The 17,652-nt window shown below is 43.4% G+C and overlaps 1 protein-coding gene across 2 annotated transcripts in view; it reads left to right on the top strand.

Moving 5' to 3' along the window:
- Window positions 1-17,652, top strand: part of ITPR2 (inositol 1,4,5-trisphosphate receptor type 2) — a 319,703-nt gene that overhangs the window by 105,269 nt on the left and 196,782 nt on the right. For both annotated transcript variants that reach the window (XM_075898795.1, XM_075898803.1), the window contains exons 14-21: window positions 1,440-1,581; window positions 2,325-2,486; window positions 3,463-3,635; window positions 5,644-5,763; window positions 5,852-6,037; window positions 6,700-6,951; window positions 8,152-8,296; window positions 9,957-10,107. In XM_075898795.1, the coding sequence (XP_075754910.1) occupies window positions 1,440-1,581; window positions 2,325-2,486; window positions 3,463-3,635; window positions 5,644-5,763; window positions 5,852-6,037; window positions 6,700-6,951; window positions 8,152-8,296; window positions 9,957-10,107 (1,331 nt within the window). The remainder of the gene's footprint in view (window positions 1-1,439; window positions 1,582-2,324; window positions 2,487-3,462; window positions 3,636-5,643; window positions 5,764-5,851; window positions 6,038-6,699; window positions 6,952-8,151; window positions 8,297-9,956; window positions 10,108-17,652) is intronic.

Below are 17,652 nucleotides of genomic sequence, written 5' to 3'. Positions count from 1 at the left end.
CTGCTGGGCTCTGCCCTGGCTGCACAGCTCCAGCCCTGGTTGTGGAGCGAGGTGGATGTGCAGCTCCAGCCCCAGCTGTGGAGCTTCAGCCATGGTGCTCCACCCTGGCTGTAGCAGAGCAGAGCTGGCAGCATCTAGAGAACCTCAGGGGACTGGGGCCCTAACCCAGTGCCAGAAAAGCTGGGGGGGGGGGGACACCTTCCCTGGTCTGGCAAATCCCCTCGTTTGGGACCAGTCAGGTCTCAAGGGTGTCAGAGCAACAAGGTCCAACCTGTATTAGAAGTACCGCTCCCCTCACGACCATCCCGGGAGTGGGGGAGGGACCTGGGGCCCTGCCTCCACCCCTGCTCCACCCTACCCCAATCCTTCCTGCCCTCGCTCTGTACCTTCCTTGAAATCCCCTCCCCTGAGTGACATGAGCCAGGAGATTACCAGGGGGGCCTAGTGTGGGGTGGCAGCAGAGGTTGTGGGCCCCCCCACCATGGCAGCAGAGTGACCCAGCAGCCTCCTCCACTATGCCCCACCACCCTTGTCCAGCCTGCTGAACTCCGCTTCACTGCAGCAGTGGGAAGTGGAGTGCTCTGGGGCCAGCGCCACGGTGCTCTGCTTCCTGCTGTCACGGTGAAGCCGAGCCTAGAGGGCTGAGTAGGGGCAGGAGGTCGAAGCAGAGCTGGTACCCAGGTCGCGCTGGATTCTGTCGCCACTGTGAGTGTGGGGGCGTGACCCCTGCTGCTCCATGCCAGGCTCCCCAGGTTATTCCCCAGGTTCTTCTGGGCCCTGTGGGTTCCATCTATAGAACAGTTGAGGCAGCTGCCATGGGGCCCTTCAGAGTGAGATGTCTGGGGCAGCAGCTCCAAACCTTCCGATGGATGGGACCCTTCTGTCTCCTCTTTTGGTGCTCTGTACCAATTCCCCTTTCCCTTAGCAGGGAGTGCAAGATGTGGTCTTTCAAATCTTTCTTCCCCTTCCTTTAATATCTGCTTGGTCAGTAGGGGGTGCAGAATAGAAGGGGGATGCTTGCATGTTCTTCACTGTCTGCAGTGCATCCTTCCTAAAGTTCTTAGTGGTTACCTGAAAAAATTTAGCAAGGCTGCGAGTGAAAATACCTTGCTGGTGTTGCTGGTGTATTGAGTAATTACTTGTTCTGGAATACTGCCCATCAGTTGAACTTGCTTTCGGTTTTGTTGTGGTTGTTGAATACTTTGGTCAACATCGTTGGGATGGATTTAGGCCTCTGCTGATGCAAGGTCTTGAATCCTTAAGCACGTGTCAGGCTTGGCTTTGCAGTGATTGAGGTTCCATTGTACCACAAAAAACCTGTCATAAGATGTGTGGATTGTTAAAAAATAAATCCTAGTAAATGTGGAACTGTATAGTGAGGATTTCTTTACTGGTTCTAGGTTTGACCTGTATAGCAATGATTCCTCTTCCCATTCTAGGTTTGTAACCAAACTGTTAGAAGATCTCATTTTCTTTGTTGCTGATGTGCCTAATAATGGACAGGAAGTTCTGGATGTGTTGATCACCAAGCCAAACCGGGAAAGACAAAAACTAATGAGGGAACAAAATATATTGGCCCAGGTATGTTTTGGATATTATCCATTTGTTTATATATGTGCATGTGGGGAAGCTACTGAAGGAAGACGGTTGTTTGTTTAAAGAGGCTACTTCATCCTTTGGATTCATAGGTGTGAAATTAGCCACACAGGTCTCACCTATTGTCTAAATGAAAAAGAAAACCAATAATGAGGAGACTGTTGAATATAAATGACTATAGTTTGTTCTCAGTTATGCCTGTGTAATCTCACTGCATTACATGGCTATGAGAGAGTAAGTCTTGCTTAAATTGAAACAAATGTGGTACTCGAGTCCCCAGTACTGTAAATGAGTCCATCTTGTGAATCTCTGCATTCTCATGGAGCTGGAAGGATAAGGTCTGTGCATATGTGAATTGGACTTAATATGCTATGTAAGTAGCTTCTTGAATAAACAATGGGGAAGAGGATGGAAAAGAAGAATGACAGAATGTTCTTCCCCTTTGACTGTAAATTGATCCAGAATTATTTGTAGTGATTTTTTCTGTGCTGTGTAGGTCCATGGAACAGTGTCATGTTAAAGCACAGTTTTTAATGTCTGGGATTGTCAGTATTCCACATTCAGTCCTATATAGCTAGAAAGAGTGGTGTGTCCTTTTTCTTAACTTGTTTTAAGGCACTCCTGTAATTTCTTTTTTAATATGAATTTGCATAGAAATGGCCAGCTACTGTCGACCAGAAATCTTGGTTTTGTTTGTTCTCACCCTCTGTGATTTTGATTCTGAACAGATATTTGGGATCCTCAAAGCTCCGTTTAAGGACAAAGGAGGAGAGGGATCAATGCTGAGACTTGAAGATCTAGGAGACCAGAGATATGCTCCCTACAAATACATGTTAAGACTATGTTACAGAGTCATCAGACATTCCCAGCAGGATTATAGGAAAAACCAGGTCAGTTGTAGCTAAAATTGTTTTCCCCTAAAATTGTTACATAATTGTATACTCTGGGCCTGCCCCTGCCCTTTGTACTTAATACAATGGGAATCCAAATACCAGTGAAACCACTCGTGTAATGCACTCGTGTGCATTCGTGTATAGGAAATCAATCATTAAAGTAGTGACGACTTAGGCTGAACAAGGGTATTTTTGTTGTTTAGGAATTTTTACAGGAGACCAGTGATCAGCTTTGAAATGTTGTTTTTCTCGGCACATGCTCCATGCCATTTTTTCCTGTTTATAAGCTCCACAGGTTGAAGCATGAGAATGGAACTCCCAGTTTGTGGGTTTCTGCTGTATCACTATAAATATGCTCTTGGATTTCAGACTAGAAAGTGGGAAAGTTGTACTGATTTTTTTGAATTCTTGATTTTTTTGCCAGATTTGTGAAGCAAAGAGTAATAGTGGTCTCAGAAGCAGAACTGGTTCAGTCAAGCTGCTCAACCTGCCCCCACCGGGTGTCCTTTGAGTGGGAGAAAGTTCAGACCCACTCAGTCCAACAACACTTCTATGAACTAGAGTGGAGACTGGGTCATAGACTTTGCAGGCATGGGCCAGGAGAGGGGGGCTCAAAATAAGGTGTTGAAATGATGTGTCTGACTTGGGTGATGCCTTTCTACAGCCTTCCAAAATATTTCTTGTCTATAAAAACAAGAATATTCCTTCAAAAATAAAGTAAATGCCACCTTTTCCATTTATTTTATATGTGTGGTTTTTTAGGGGAGGGGAGAAGATTGTGGCTACCCTTAAGACAAGTGATTTTTTTTTCTTTGAGGACATGATTCAGTGATCCCAGATTCACGTCATGGTATTCCACTCGTAAGATGTGTGGTGAGAATTAGTTTGGAGAATCAATTGAGCTGATCCTAAAAGAGTTACTGCTTCTTACAGGCTATTGAACAGATCATTCTGAGGCTTTTTTATTTTTCAGGAATATATTGCTAAGAACTTCTGCATCATGCAGTCCCAGATAGGCTATGATATCCTGGCAGAAGACACTATCACAGCTTTGTTGCACAACAACAGAAAACTACTTGAGAAACACATCACATCTAAAGAAATAGAGACGTTTGTTAACTTACTCAGGAGAAATAGAGAACCAAGGTTTGAAGCAGTCCACATACCTTTCTTCTTCTGTATTGATACTTTTTATCTGTGAATCTGCCTGCTATTTACTGTTTCGTTATCTTTCTTTTATGCCTTACATTTTTCTTCCTCCTGGCAGACGAAAACTAAGCCATGACCCACCTTGTGTATAAATTGTTACAGTGGAGAGAACAGAAATTCCTGCAACTCTTGCTGCTTTCACTGCCATTTTCTGTACGAATATAAACTCCGTGAATTGTCTGATTGAAAAAAAGTGTCTTATTTTTTATTAGACTTCCAATTGTAAATACACAGTAATAATGCAAATGTGTTTAAAGCCATGTGTTGAGGGTCAAATTACTTTTATGGGGAGTAACTTATAGTACTGCTGTAAGCTGTTGTATTGCAGCATTAGAATTATTCTGCATATCACCTGCAGCTCTGTTCTCATTGCATCTCCCAAGCTAAGTGATGTTATTCTTGGTCAGTATTAGAAAGGGCTGCCATTTTGGTACTGAGCCAATTTCTTGGGTCATTGTTAGAAGGTGGTTGTTCCTTATTAAGGGTCTTATTGACCTAGTTTAATATCTTATATCATTATTTGTAAGAGGAAGAGTCTTAATTTGATTGACTGACTAAATTCATTGTTTGAATACAGCAACTTCACTTATGTGTAAACCTTTAGTGCAAAAATAAGTTCTGCTTTAAAAATACGTCTTACAGAACAGTTCAGAAAAGCCACTATTAGCAGATAGTGCTGTGAGGCAGGCCTTAATCATGTGAAATGTCCCCCAGAATTTCCTAGCAGGGTGACCCAACGGTCAGAGTCTCTAACTTGCCCCTATTGAACTGTGCTGCCCAGCAAATAGTCCCAATCTATAACTTGCCCCTTCTTGTGGGGCAACATGACCCAATGGTTAGAGTCTATACCAGGCGTGGGCAAATTTTTTTTGAAGTGGCCCCGGGCCGCCCCCAGAAGGGGGCGGGGCCAGGATGCTTCTGGGCTTCCCTGCCCCCACTCCAATCATGGTCTGGGGGTGGGGGAGCCCCTTTCCCCCCCTTTCCACTAAGCACCCATGTCCCAGGCAGGGTGGGAAGAGGCTTTGCATGCTCCCCCACCCCCAGGTCAATCAGAGCTTGGGGGCAGAGGAGCGCATGAAGTCTCCTGCCCTGCTAGGAGTATGCGGCACTTCAAAGTGCTATGTGCTCCTGCCAGGGCAGAGGAAACTTCATGCGCTTCCCCTACCCCCAGGTCCGAATTGGTCTGGGGGCAGGAGAGCGGCAGAGCCTCCGCGGGCTGGATCAACCCACTTAGCGAGCCGGATCCTGCCCACGGAGTCCCTTTTGCCCACTCCTGGTCTATACCTTGCCCCTGTTTGCAGGGCATTACAATTCAACAGTCCCAATCAACAACTCACCCCTCTTCATTGGGGTAGTGTGACTCAATGTTCACAGTCTATAATTTGTCCATATTCATGGGACAGTGCCTTCCATGGTCCCCGACAGTAAATTGCCTCCCTCGTCTTGGGAGGGAGGAGTGTGATGCAACCTACTGGGCATCTGGATGAAACTTCACCTCCCCTCCTTTGTCTGGGATCTGGCTGCTTCTGCTGGTTTCTGGAACCGGTGAGGGCTCTAGACACATCTGGCTTCCAGCCTTTGTGATAATGCTTCAGCATTTGGGTAATCTCTGTGGTTTGCCTGGAGCTGGCAAGGTACATCCTCTCCCTCCGGCTGCCAGCCCCAGCTGAACTGGGCTGCTCTCTTTTATAGCAGAGCAGCTTGGGCATGCCCAGTGAGACTCAGTGGGTGGAGCCTTCTTAACCCCCTCCTGCTCAGTGTGGGGCGGGAACGCCCCGTCACACTTCTTCAGCATTCATAAGGGTATGTGATTCCCACCTGAAAAATAAAATATTTTTCAGGAAGGTTTTTCTCATTCTAGAGTGCTTGAGATAGGCAGCTGAACAGATTTCCTTTGGGATGCTTCTGTGTAATATTTTGTTGTACTGGTTTTTTTCCTGTCCAGATTCTTGGATTATCTATCAGACCTGTGTGTTTCTAATACAACTGCCATACCAGTAACTCAAGAACTCATCTGTAAATTTATGCTGAGTCCAGGAAATGCTGACATTCTTATCCAAACCAAGTAAGCACTGTAATCGAAACATACTTGTCATTATTACATTGCTTTTCTTGCCACATTTGTGAGAGGGCTTATGTGTTATTTTTTGAAGGCTGGTTTCAATGCAAATAGACAATCCCTTGGAATGCTCCATCATCCCAGACGATATTGATGAGGAAGAGGTCTGGCTCTACTGGATTGACAGCAATAAGGAACCACATGGCAAAGCTATCAGGCATCTGGCCCAGGAGGCTAAGGAAGGCACAAAGGCTGATCTCGAAGTGCTCACCTATTACAGGTAAAACAATTTCACTATTCGGGGAGCTATTGAAATCAATAGCTATTGTCTTAAATTAGAAGCAAGCTCATTAGCACGTTCAAAAACTGGATCTAAGTTGTTAAAAATTGTGGAAAGAAGCAGGATCACAATCTATCCAATATTTTCCAGAGAGTGTGGTGAAGCATATATGCTTTTGACATATTCCTGTGTGCTCTCAGAATGCTGTGATTTTATCTCCTCCCTTTCCTAGCAGGTGCGATAGCACAACAGCTCCTTTTAGGATACTCTTTCAGACAAGCTGTGCTCTGAGCGGTTGTCTGGGAACACTAAAAAATGAGCACCATCAGCACTTCCAGATCCGGGAAGGTGGGGGCATGAAACAAAGTCTTAATGTATTGAAAATGAATAGCTCAAGGGTTTCATCCCACCGCTGTTCTGTGCAAGGGACTTCCTTTGAACTCTAGTGTTAGTTCAGTATAAAAATCAATGGGCACAGGAGATTAATAGTAGGGTTTGTAATGGCAAGTGGGTGTCTTTGCTAACAAAGGGGTGGTATAATTATATTGGGAATGGCATAGATCAGGCTCCTGAGAGTATATTCTCAGGTATTTTGCTCTGTGCCATTCAAAGAAACCTAAAGTCCCCCCTGAAAATATGCCATTTATTTTTATTACCTTCAGGTACCAATTAAACCTCTTTGCAAGGATGTGCCTGGACCGTCAGTATCTAGCCATAAATCAGATTTCAACTCAGCTCTCAGTGGACTTGATCCTACGGTGTATGTCTGATGAAAGCCTCCCTTATGACCTCCGGGCTTCTTTTTGCCGTCTTATGCTGCACATGCACGTTGACAGAGATCCTCAGGAGTCAGTAGTACCCGTTCGATATGCTAGACTGTGGACTGAAATTCCTACCAAGATCACCATCCATGAGTAAGTTCACAAACCCTAAAGCATTTTCAATGGATCAAACCTACTCAGAATAAAATTGAAAGGGGTTGAAATTTTAATGCAATATTGTGAGCAGATACTTTGCTGCAGAACACAAACCATTAGGCACTATTAATCGTGGAAATGTAAAAGGGTCACTTTATTTGTGAGTGCGGTTTTTAAAATACATTGTGATAGGGGAGATGGAGTGACCTTTACTGGGAACGGTGAAGCACAAAGCCATTATGTTCTGTTAAGCATCACACCCTCACAAGGCTGAAACTTAGTTTTACACTTAGAGCTTTATTGTGCCATTACAGCTGCAATCTACAGTCAGTTGAAGCAATTTAGGGGATTGGCCTTGTTCCAGGAGAGCACTTAAGCACATGCTTCATTTTAAGTATGGGAGGAGTCCCATTCACTTCAATGGGGATAGCTTGTCTGCTTGATTGCTTTGATGCATTGGGGCTTTGTGTCTGAGGCTATGTCTACACTGCTGGGGTTTTTTTTCGGAAAAAGGTACGCAAAATGCGCTTCACAATTTGCGTACCTTTTTCTGGTTTTTTTTTTGGAAGAGGCTTTTCCGATATTTGGCCTGTCTACACGGGGCCAAATGTCGGAAAAACCTCCTTTTTGGGAAGAGCCCTTAGTCCTCATAAAATGAGGAGTACAGGGCATTTGAAAGAGTGCGTCTGCTCTTCCGAAAAAAATTTCGGCTGCGCAGATGAGTTCCCTGGACGTGGCGGAGTTAAAAAAAACTCCGTAATGTAGACATAGCCTATGGCAGACACAGTAGTTCTGAGGGACATGTGCCACAAACACCGCTGCCTTCTTTCCTAGTTTGCAGCGAGTGTTCCCCCTCCTGATCAGCTCATTTCTTTTGGAGCTTTTGTGCACACAAATAAAAGGAAGGTGGGGAAGGAGTTGATCATGGACTTAACTTCTTACCATCTTTTCTCCTATCACCTCTGTTGTTGAGCTCTCCCCAACCCCAACTTCTAGTACAAGTGGACAGAAGATAGCCTTTTGGGCAAGATGCCACGGGGTGCACACATGCAGGACTAACTGCAATCTAGCCCTTTTCTGTACAAAAGATCTTAAAATAAGGTATCACGAGTGACTGAGATGTCATTATTTTTTATATTACATCTCAACATATAAGTGAAAGAGGTTACTTTTGCTTCTCTCTGTTTTGCCTGGTAGGTATGATTCTTTCACAGACTCCTCGAGAAATGACATGAAGAGGAAATTTGCTTTGACTATGGAATTTGTAGAAGACTACTTGAGAGAAGTTGTAAATCAGCCATTTCCTTTTGGGGACAAAGAGAAAAACAAACTTACATTTGAGGTACTTTTCAGTTATCTTGGTCAATTTATTGTACTCCATGAATCAAACAGTGAAGCAGTAGACATAACTGTTAGCCCTATTAACCAGGTTTTCTTTTGGAAAAAAAATTCTCATTTAAGAATCTATTTAATTAGTTATACAGTAGAACCTCATAGTTACAAACACCTCGGGAATGTAGAGTATTTGTAACTGTCATGTTTGTAGCTCTGAACAAAACATTATGATGGTTCTTTCAAAAATTTACAACTAAACATTGACTTAGTACAGCTTTGAAACTTTCTTATGCAGAAGAAAAACAATCTTAATTTGAATGAAACAAGCACAGAACCATTTGCCTTAGGGTGCGTCTACACAGCACCTTAAACTTGAAATAAGATAAGCAATTTGTGCTACACAAATTGCGTCTAAAATTTTGAATCTATTTCAAAATAGCTTATTTTGGAATTTGGCACATCTACACAGCACCAAATTTCGAAATAGCATGCTATTTCGAGACATCCCTTAACCCTTGTGCAACGAGGCTTACCGGGATGGTGAAATAGCATGCCCATTATTTCGAAAAGTATTTCGAAATAACAGGTGGCTTGTGTAGACGTGGGGTAGCTATTTCGGCATACCTCCGATATCCCGAAATAGCCATGCAGTGTAGACGTACCCTTACTTGTCAAATCTCTTTTTAAACTTTCTCTTTATTTTTAGTAATTTATGTTTAACACCAAACTGTGCTGTTCCAATACTTGCTTTTTTTGGTCTCTGATGCTGACAGATTGCATGCTTCCTGTTCCAAATGAGGTGTGTGGTTGATTCGTAACTTTGGTGTTCATAGTACTGAGGTTGCATTCTATTACAGAATGATATTTAAAACTTAATACCCGCTTCCTTAATTTCACTCTCTTTTTTGCTTCCCACTTTTGTTCTTGACATACTGTATTGGTGCTATGCGCTGTTAGGCATCTGCATTTGCTCACCACACCAGAGGTGGCTGCATTTCAGTGGAAAATGAAGTGATTTCTGTGTGTGTTAAGAGGTTTGAGATTGTTGGGATGAAAGATGCTGTATTTTATGTAAGATATGATAATAATAAAGAAAATGTGTTTCACCACATAAGTTTGTCCTCTATTATGGTTCAGAACACCAGACAGAAGAAAGGTTACATAGGACTGAGTCTTCTAGAATCAAGTGAAAGGACATTTATTGCAGCCCTTGTTTAAACTACCGCTGGCCTTGCAGCCCTGCCTTCACTCTGTATTTACCTTACCACAGTCTGACTGCTGTTTCAAGATATGTCTCTACTGCAGCTTCTGCCATCTGGAACAGCCTTCTGGCATCTATCTGCCTCATAGACTTTCCTTCTCATTTCTTTTCTCAGATGGAACTATATCTCCCCAGCGCAACCTCGATCTCATGCAGATTTCTCTTCCACGTTCATTTAACCAAGTAATTGGGTTATCTAGCTCTGCAAAGCATTTGACAATTAAGGGCCTGGTCCAGAGCCCTGCAAAGTAGAGAATCTCACTGAATTCACTGGGCCTTGAGTCAGGCCCATAGTCTGTGTGAAAGACAAAAGGACAGGACAAAATATTATGGTTTTGTACAGTTCAACACCACTGATGTTGTTGTTGAAGAGACTAACTTCATCATTGTTTTTCTTTCTCCACAGGTAGTGCATCTGGCTCGAAATCTCATATACTTTGGCTTTTATAGTTTTAGTGAGCTGCTCAGACTGACCAGGACACTGCTGGCTATCCTAGATATTGTCCAGGGTCCTTTATCATCATACTTGGAAAAATTAAGCAAATTTCAGGATGGAGGTGAGAAAAAGTAGTGAAAGTTTTTATGAAAATGTGTGACTTACTGTTTAGCAAGGAAGCACTTTATGATACTTGTCTTTGATCCATCTGTAGGAACATCCATCCAACTATGTGGACAACAGATGATTTCAGAATGCATAAAAATAATTAGTTAAATAGAACTTTTTGACTGATACACTGTCATAGGGTGCCACATGGGATATTGAGGAGTAGAATCTGATATGGAACTGCCAGCTCCAAACAAGTGGAGAGAGTTGCTGTGGCTTTGGGATTTGGTACAAGCAGTTGCTCATGTATAGCAAAGGCATCTACCAGTCATTGAGCAAGATGCTTGTCCATTTAAGTGAGGTGCTGTTCTGGCAGCTGTTAGTCATAGAAGGAGCAGATAGAAAATACCTACTTATGATCCTATCCATCTTCCTGCTGATACAGGATTGCTCCTGGTGTATACTTTCTTATATTAGTCTACATTTAAATGCCCTAAACACTGGGACTTCCACACCTCGTTTAGGAAGAGTATTTCCCAGTCTGTCAGAAAGTTCAGTTTTTCTGTTCTTAATTTTATTGGATTATGTGCTCTGCCTGTATCGCACCTTAAACAATTCCTCTTCCTCCTTGATGTTTATACTCTTCAAATATTTATAGACTGTTATCATGTTTCCCCCTTTGTCATCTGTGAGCCAAGCAATGCATATTTAGTTCTTTTAATCTTTCTCTGAACTGCCTCCTATTTGTCAAAGTCTTTCACAGAATTCAGTGCTCTGTACTGAATGCTATATTCCAGGTAGAGAAAGCTAGAGAGGGATGATTATCGGTGACTGGTGGCTGCAATTTGAATTGGCTGTTTTTATTGCCGTGTTGCATTGCAAGCTCATTTCTAGATATCCCTCTGTGGAATAAAATTTGTTTCTAGAGCCAAACTTTCACAGAGTTTGCAAGAGCTCGGCACTCAGACCTGGGATTTGGTTCAGTCTGACCTCTGTTCATGTCTGGAAACCTGAGGTCTCTCTCCACTCGTTGTCTTTACTCACCAATATCAGGTTATAGCTCTGTTTCACGAGTTTGGTTTTCTCCTGATTATATTTGTTTCAGGCTATTCTGGAGGAAAGAAAGTTACCTATTGAGTACAGTGTCAGATTCTGCTCCATGATGCTGGTGTAAATTGAGAGCTACCCCAATATAACAAAGATCAGAAAGTCAGGAGTTAGCGCCCTGAGAGATACAAATAAGATCAGTGGGAATAATAGGTACTGCTGATACCTTTACACTTCAGTATAGAAAATGGTGAAAGGCTGTGGAAGTCAAACATAGGTGTGTGCATGGTGGGGGAGAAGGGTGGGGGAACAAACACCGATTTCACTGAATTAAATCTATGCATAACAGGCTGGCCACCTAGATTGGATCACTGGATGCAACACTGTTTGGTATAATGTCACGTGCCATTTTCTCTATTTTTACCTCCACTTTCTTCATCAAGAGGTGCTGGACAAAGTGTTCTGCTCCCTGTGTCTAACCTCAGCCTGTGTCTGTGCTGACCCATTTTAGTTTCCTTCTTGGCTGTAGTTGTTTCCACTAGTGTAAGTCTGATGAGCACTACAAATAGACTGGAGACATGTGGCTGTGGGTGTTGCTGTGTGTTCCACCTTTGGGTGAGAGACTAGCATAGCCTTGAAAAGGCCTGGTGTCAGACTGCTCTGCATTAAGGATGTTAAATATTGGTTAATTGAATAGTAGATTAACCTCATGAATTCTTATCGGTTAGTCGACTATTCTATAGTTCCTGGGAAGCGCCTGTCTGGTGAGGAAGGGGTCTGAGCACCCGGACCCAGCACAAGCCAGAACTGAGCCAGGCTGCCTGCCCATCTGGCTCTTACTACAGTTTAAATGCAGAGCTGCAGCGGGGGTAGGTCCAGGACCCAGTGCAAGCCGGGACTGAGCTGGGCTGCTGGCCAACCTGCTAAAAATTTTACTGGCAAAAAGTGGAGGGATGGGGGGGAATGAATGTTGTCTAGAGCATTAACCTATAAGCTTTTGCTTATCAGTTAATCCACTATTCCATTACATCTCTAGTCTGCATCTTTGGGTCAGATGACTGCTAGGGTCATTTGGGTGTCTCGGCATGGCCTGGATATTTGCAGTAAAATCTTACTGTGTAAAGACAGTCAGTCTCCAGTTGGAAGAACTTGATACTTCCTGGCCATCCCACAGAGCCATTTCTAGATGATGAAGTTGTGCGTCATCTCTGGTTGACCATGCTCTGTCACCAGTGTGTCTCTGCTCCTTTTCTAACTTACGCGTCCAAAAAGAATACCGGCTGTGCATTAGTCTTGCTAGCGATGTGCAGAGTGGTACTGAATGGGAAAAGGCCTGTACCTTTTATGCAATTTGGCATGCTCCCAGGCAGCACACCAGATTGCAGTTCTCTCTTGCTCTTGTGGATGTACATACTTTTGGCATGCACAAAATTAGGACCTCAGGGTGCATCTATTGCGGGGCTGCTTTCTGAGAATGATTTATCACTGGCATTGAGTATTCTCAAGGGTCATGTTCCAATAACTGCAACTCTGAAGATCTTAGTGTAGCTAAAAGGAAGGTGCTTTTAAAAATAAAATCATCATTAACTTGAGCAAAAATGAAAATAACAAAGGGGAAAGTAGCAAACAGTATCAGGTATTGTGGCTCTTGACATTCAAAAGACAGCTGGTATGGCCGAAATGTCAACGATTTATAACTTCTCTGTGAGTTGGTTTCTTGCTAGTTTGAATGAGATCCAAGTGCTAAGTCCTCAGTTGGACTAAATTGTTGAATTCATATCCTAAAATTCAGGCTAAGACAGTCACTAACTTGTTGTGACATGATAGACTCATATATTCCTGACGTGATTGAGGACATCCTCCGTATAAAGGAATCCTTAAGTGTGCATTGCAAAGACAGGATGTAATGGTCCCAAGTCGTGGAGTAGCTGCACTTTCTTGGGGTTTTTTACTTCATATAATTCTGTCAGACACACAAACACCCCCACTTTTTCCATCCCAATCCTCTTTCCACACCTTTAAAAGTCTGTAAATAGAACAACCCGTGTTCTTGCAACTATGGAGAAACTGGCAACATTTCATAAGTCCATCAGTACAGATTGCTGTTGAACTCTTACTCCTTCCTATACCCAGTCTTGTAGCATGGATTTGATGCTATTGGGAGTCCTGCTTATGGAAGGGCTACTGGAAGAGGCCAGTATGGGCTGAGTGTGCTGTCTCCATGACACACTCACTCCTTATCATCCCAGGGAAAAAGAAACCAGGTACCCTGTTCCCCATTCCCTTGCACCTTGTGCAGCCGTTTGCCCTTACATGAAAATGTGATCATCTGATTTAGTGTTTTTACACCTACTTTGTGCTGGTGACTTTGCAAGATGGAGGGAATCAAAGAATCAGGCCCCAGGAATTGAGCCTAGCTTTCTGGTAGAGGAATGCTATCATGAGGCTAAACCATCAATGGGGTTATGTTATGATTTATAACCTGTAGTAATTAATTTTAGGAGTTCCATTCCCCCTTTATACATCTTCACACTCTCTCTGTTATATAACTGAAGTGGCTGGATTCATCTGTTTTTAGCAGTATCTGTCCTGCCTTTTAATTCTCACTTTGAATTTACAACACCCATTTCTTAACTTTATTTTGAAAAAAGTCACTATTACACTAGCAAGCAGCCCAATCTACATTTCATAGCTATAGGAGACTTGTTTGCAGCTTGACTTTAGAAAGCACCACATTGATTTTTCAGTAAGCGCTTGTTTGATCAGATATAAAATGGTATGTAAATGTGTAGAGGGTGGATTGTTCCTAGCCCTTACTAAGAATGGAAGAGGTTCTGGTGCCAATAACAAGGGACAAGAGACCATCCCAGACTCCAAGCTCAGCGGAATGCAGGTAATGTGCTCTCTCTTTATCTGTGACAGCTCACATCCCTCTCAAATGGGCAGTGTTACAGCCATGAAACCCCCTCCACACTGCAGACTGTGCACCTATCAGACATGCAGGAGGTAGGATATTACTTTTGAGGTATGCTTGGTGCCCCATGTTACCCGTAGGGATGTATGGCTTTGTGCAGCTCCTCACTCAGGGCTTTGCCTAACTGGCCTGCAAAACTTGAGGCTTACATAGGTCTCTCTTAAAAGAACCCATGCTAAATATTAACAATTAGACAAGCCACGGTCCCTTTTGTAATTGTTGGGTTTTATTTTTGGGGGCTAATCATTACGTTGTGAAATCTTCAGAGATTTTATTCAGTCCACCCAGTCACTAATAAAAAATGTCTAGGCTGCAGCTGTAATGTATGGTTCTTAATAGAAGCTTGGAGTTTTCAACTGTCACATCAAACCCCAGACTTGATACATGAAACTGATGACTTAACAGCATAAATAAGTTCTTTTCAGTTTTAGCACTGTCTGAAGGCCCAATCCTTCAGCCCTAATGCAGTCAAAACTCCTGTACCACCAGAATTCTATGGGAGATTACCCAGGATTATAATTGCAATCACTGCCTTATTGTACATTTTACCTTGTTTGCAGTTAAGTGGAGTCTTCACTCGGAGCAATGTTTTGATAATGTCTGCACCTGGTTGGAAACTCTGATTTGCGGGTCCTGTGCTAGTAGGTTTTGAAAAGAGGTGGGACCACAGCTCTTATTTACTTCTCTGCTTGTTTGCTCGGTTTTAAATCCAAGACGAGGGGCAGCAGGAGAGCTCCCTGGTATGGGAGCTCAGATCACCCCGCTCCAGAAGGGGTGGCTGCCACCCTGCACTGCTGTCTCTGTATCAGAGGCAGCTGCATGGTGTGACAGTCAGCCAGTCTGCGAGGAGAGCTGATACAGAGGCAGCAGTGCAGAGTGGCAGGGGCTCCTCGGGAGTGAGGCTGGAGCACACCGGCTGTCGGCCACACCCCTGGGGACTATAGAATAGTTGAGTAACCGATAAGAATTCATGAGATTACTCGACTATTCAATTAACGGATATTTAACTGTTTCACACCCTTTCTGTGTGTAAGGTAATGGCTGGTGGATCTGCATAGCGGTGGGCCCACTGGGACTCCCCTCACTGATTTCCTCCATTGGAAGGCACATAGACCCTGCATTTCTCCTCCCTCCCCCCCAAAATTAATCAATGTGAAGTAATGTAGAGAGTTCCTCTGACTAACTATGGTGCTGATTACTCAGAAATCAAACAAGGATTAGAATAGAGGGGAGATAGACTCTACATATGGACTCCATCAATCCTGCCTTCTACCTATTCTCCTGCATCCTGGGAGCATTTGCCACTGAGGAAAAAGTGGAAGGATTTCATCCAGGTCCTATTGAACTGATGAGATTGTTTCTAAGTCTTGCATCCATCCGTTAGCTGCTCCTTTTTATTGTTAACACGTCTAAACATCATCTTGAAGCAGGTTTTGATTAGCAGCCCTAACAAGGCAGTTCCTACCTGTCAGACTGGAGAGATAATTTATACCAACAATTTAAAAAATATTCAGCAGACTATTTGCAGATTAACTCTTGGAATTTGGGCAGGCTGATCACCAATTTCTATAATGCAGTAATTGCTGCTTTTTGAGGGCTAATATTTGGACAAAAAGAAGCCAACATAAGTGGTATGCTTGATTTTCTGGAGTGGAATATTTCCCTTTCTTATTCTTTCTACCACTAGATGTGTTTTCCTGTGTGACACTAGAGTGCCCTGCTCTTCCAATGACCCAATATAGCATTCATGTGCTCATCTCACCAATTAGAATGCCAACCACGATTCCCATGACTCTCTTTATGGCTTCAGGGCCAGCATGCTGCTGCAGACGTTAAAATCCCTACCTGCCTTCTTCGCCTCCCAGTTAAAAAGTTGAACTGTGCCAATATTGTCTGGTTTTCTGGTCTATGTAATAGTGAAGGAGATGCCATCACAAATGGCAGAGCCTTACAGAAAGGGAAGAGTTATGGCGTTTCATCATTGCTGGAGTAGATTGTTGGCAAACTGGAGATGTGTGTGATGTTTGTGTTGTAAATACATTTAGGAGATCCGGTTTTATTGGGGAGTTGGGAGCTGGATGTGGTCTCGTGTTTTTTCTCAATGGTCCCCATAGGATATAGAGCTGGCCCCACTCTCTACCCTGTCGGGTTATGAATTATTTTAATAGGCTATCCTGAGGTCATCTAGTTTATGGAGGGATAACACATGGTTTAATGAAGAAATAAAGTGTGGTGTTTGTTTATGTATGGAATGTACTTCACTCTTTATGAGCAAATTTTATAGAAAAACCTGTAAAATAATTAATACCTCTTTCACAAATGGAGCTATGGGACTTTCTATCCTGGCAAACAATCTATAGCTGAAACAGTTTAAAATAAAATGTGTCCCTTTAAGTACTGAAGTGTTGGTGCTGTATATCTCATAAATGGCTATAGCTTTTCATGCACACAAATTAAACTGCAGGAAGAAAGGTAGCAAGATCAACAAAGGCAAAGACATATAGAGTTAAAGCTATTATGGGGCTTTTAATTTATCTCATGGTAACTAGTCATTACAGCACATGTGGCTCTCAGCCAGAGGACCCCATAATTCTTGCCAGTGTTACATGCCCTGGGCTGGTTCTATATAAATAAAACTTAAAAAGCTTACACTGAATCGGTGTTAAGGTCTTGCAGGAATGCACAAAAGCAAGGGCATTTGGAGTTGACTCCTGTTCCAGCTGTAATTCACCTAATTGCATAGGAACATAATGGCAAAGGGCCCATTCTTGATGCTGGTTTGGTCTTTCTATGAAGCACAGTCAGCTGTCAAGAGCCACAGACATTTGTGGAAGGTATAGGTTCCCAGTAGTTCATGGGATCAGGAAAAATTGAGGAAGGAGCTTCCATTGCTCTGATCTTGGTTAGAGTTGTGGGAACAGACAATTCTTTGGGGATAGAGGTTCTAATACTCAAGTGATATTAGATATCCAGACTAGGGATGTTAAAGATTAATCGACTATCTGAAAAGAATTTGTTTATTGACTAATCAACTAATTGATTCCCCCCCCCGCTGCTAAGAAATAGAAGCAGCAAAGTGGGGTGAGTGGGGAAGGGATACTGCAAAGTGGCAGCGCTGCACAGCTGTGCAGCACTGCAGCTTTGAAACCCCAAGGCGGCATTTCAAAGGGGCAGCCGTTGCACAGCTGATCCGCAGATCAGCTGTGCAGCGGATGTCCCTTTGAAACGCTACCTCTGTGCATTTCAAAGCGGCAGCTGCCATGGAGCCTGGGGTTAGCTGGGGAAAAGCAATGGAGAGCCCAGGATAAGCTGCCCCTTTGAAACACGCAGAGGCTGCATTTCAAAGGGGCAGTGGCTGCCCCTTTAAAATGCCGTCTCTGACTCCCCAGATGATTCCGGATTCCATGCAGCACTTCCCCAGAACTCAGGGCGGGTTCCAGAGAAGTGCTGTGCGGAGCCCAGGGTCAGCTGGGAAGTCCTCAGCTGACCCCGGGCTTCTAATGGCATGCAGTGTAGCATGGAGCCCGGGGTCAGTCA

Source organism: Pelodiscus sinensis, chromosome 1, assembly GCF_049634645.1.
Source record: "Pelodiscus sinensis isolate JC-2024 chromosome 1, ASM4963464v1, whole genome shotgun sequence".
In the NCBI taxonomy this organism is placed as follows: Eukaryota; Metazoa; Chordata; order Testudines; family Trionychidae; genus Pelodiscus; species Pelodiscus sinensis.
The sequence above is the reverse complement of the archived record's forward strand: the minus strand, read 5'-3'. Positions and strand labels throughout refer to the sequence as shown.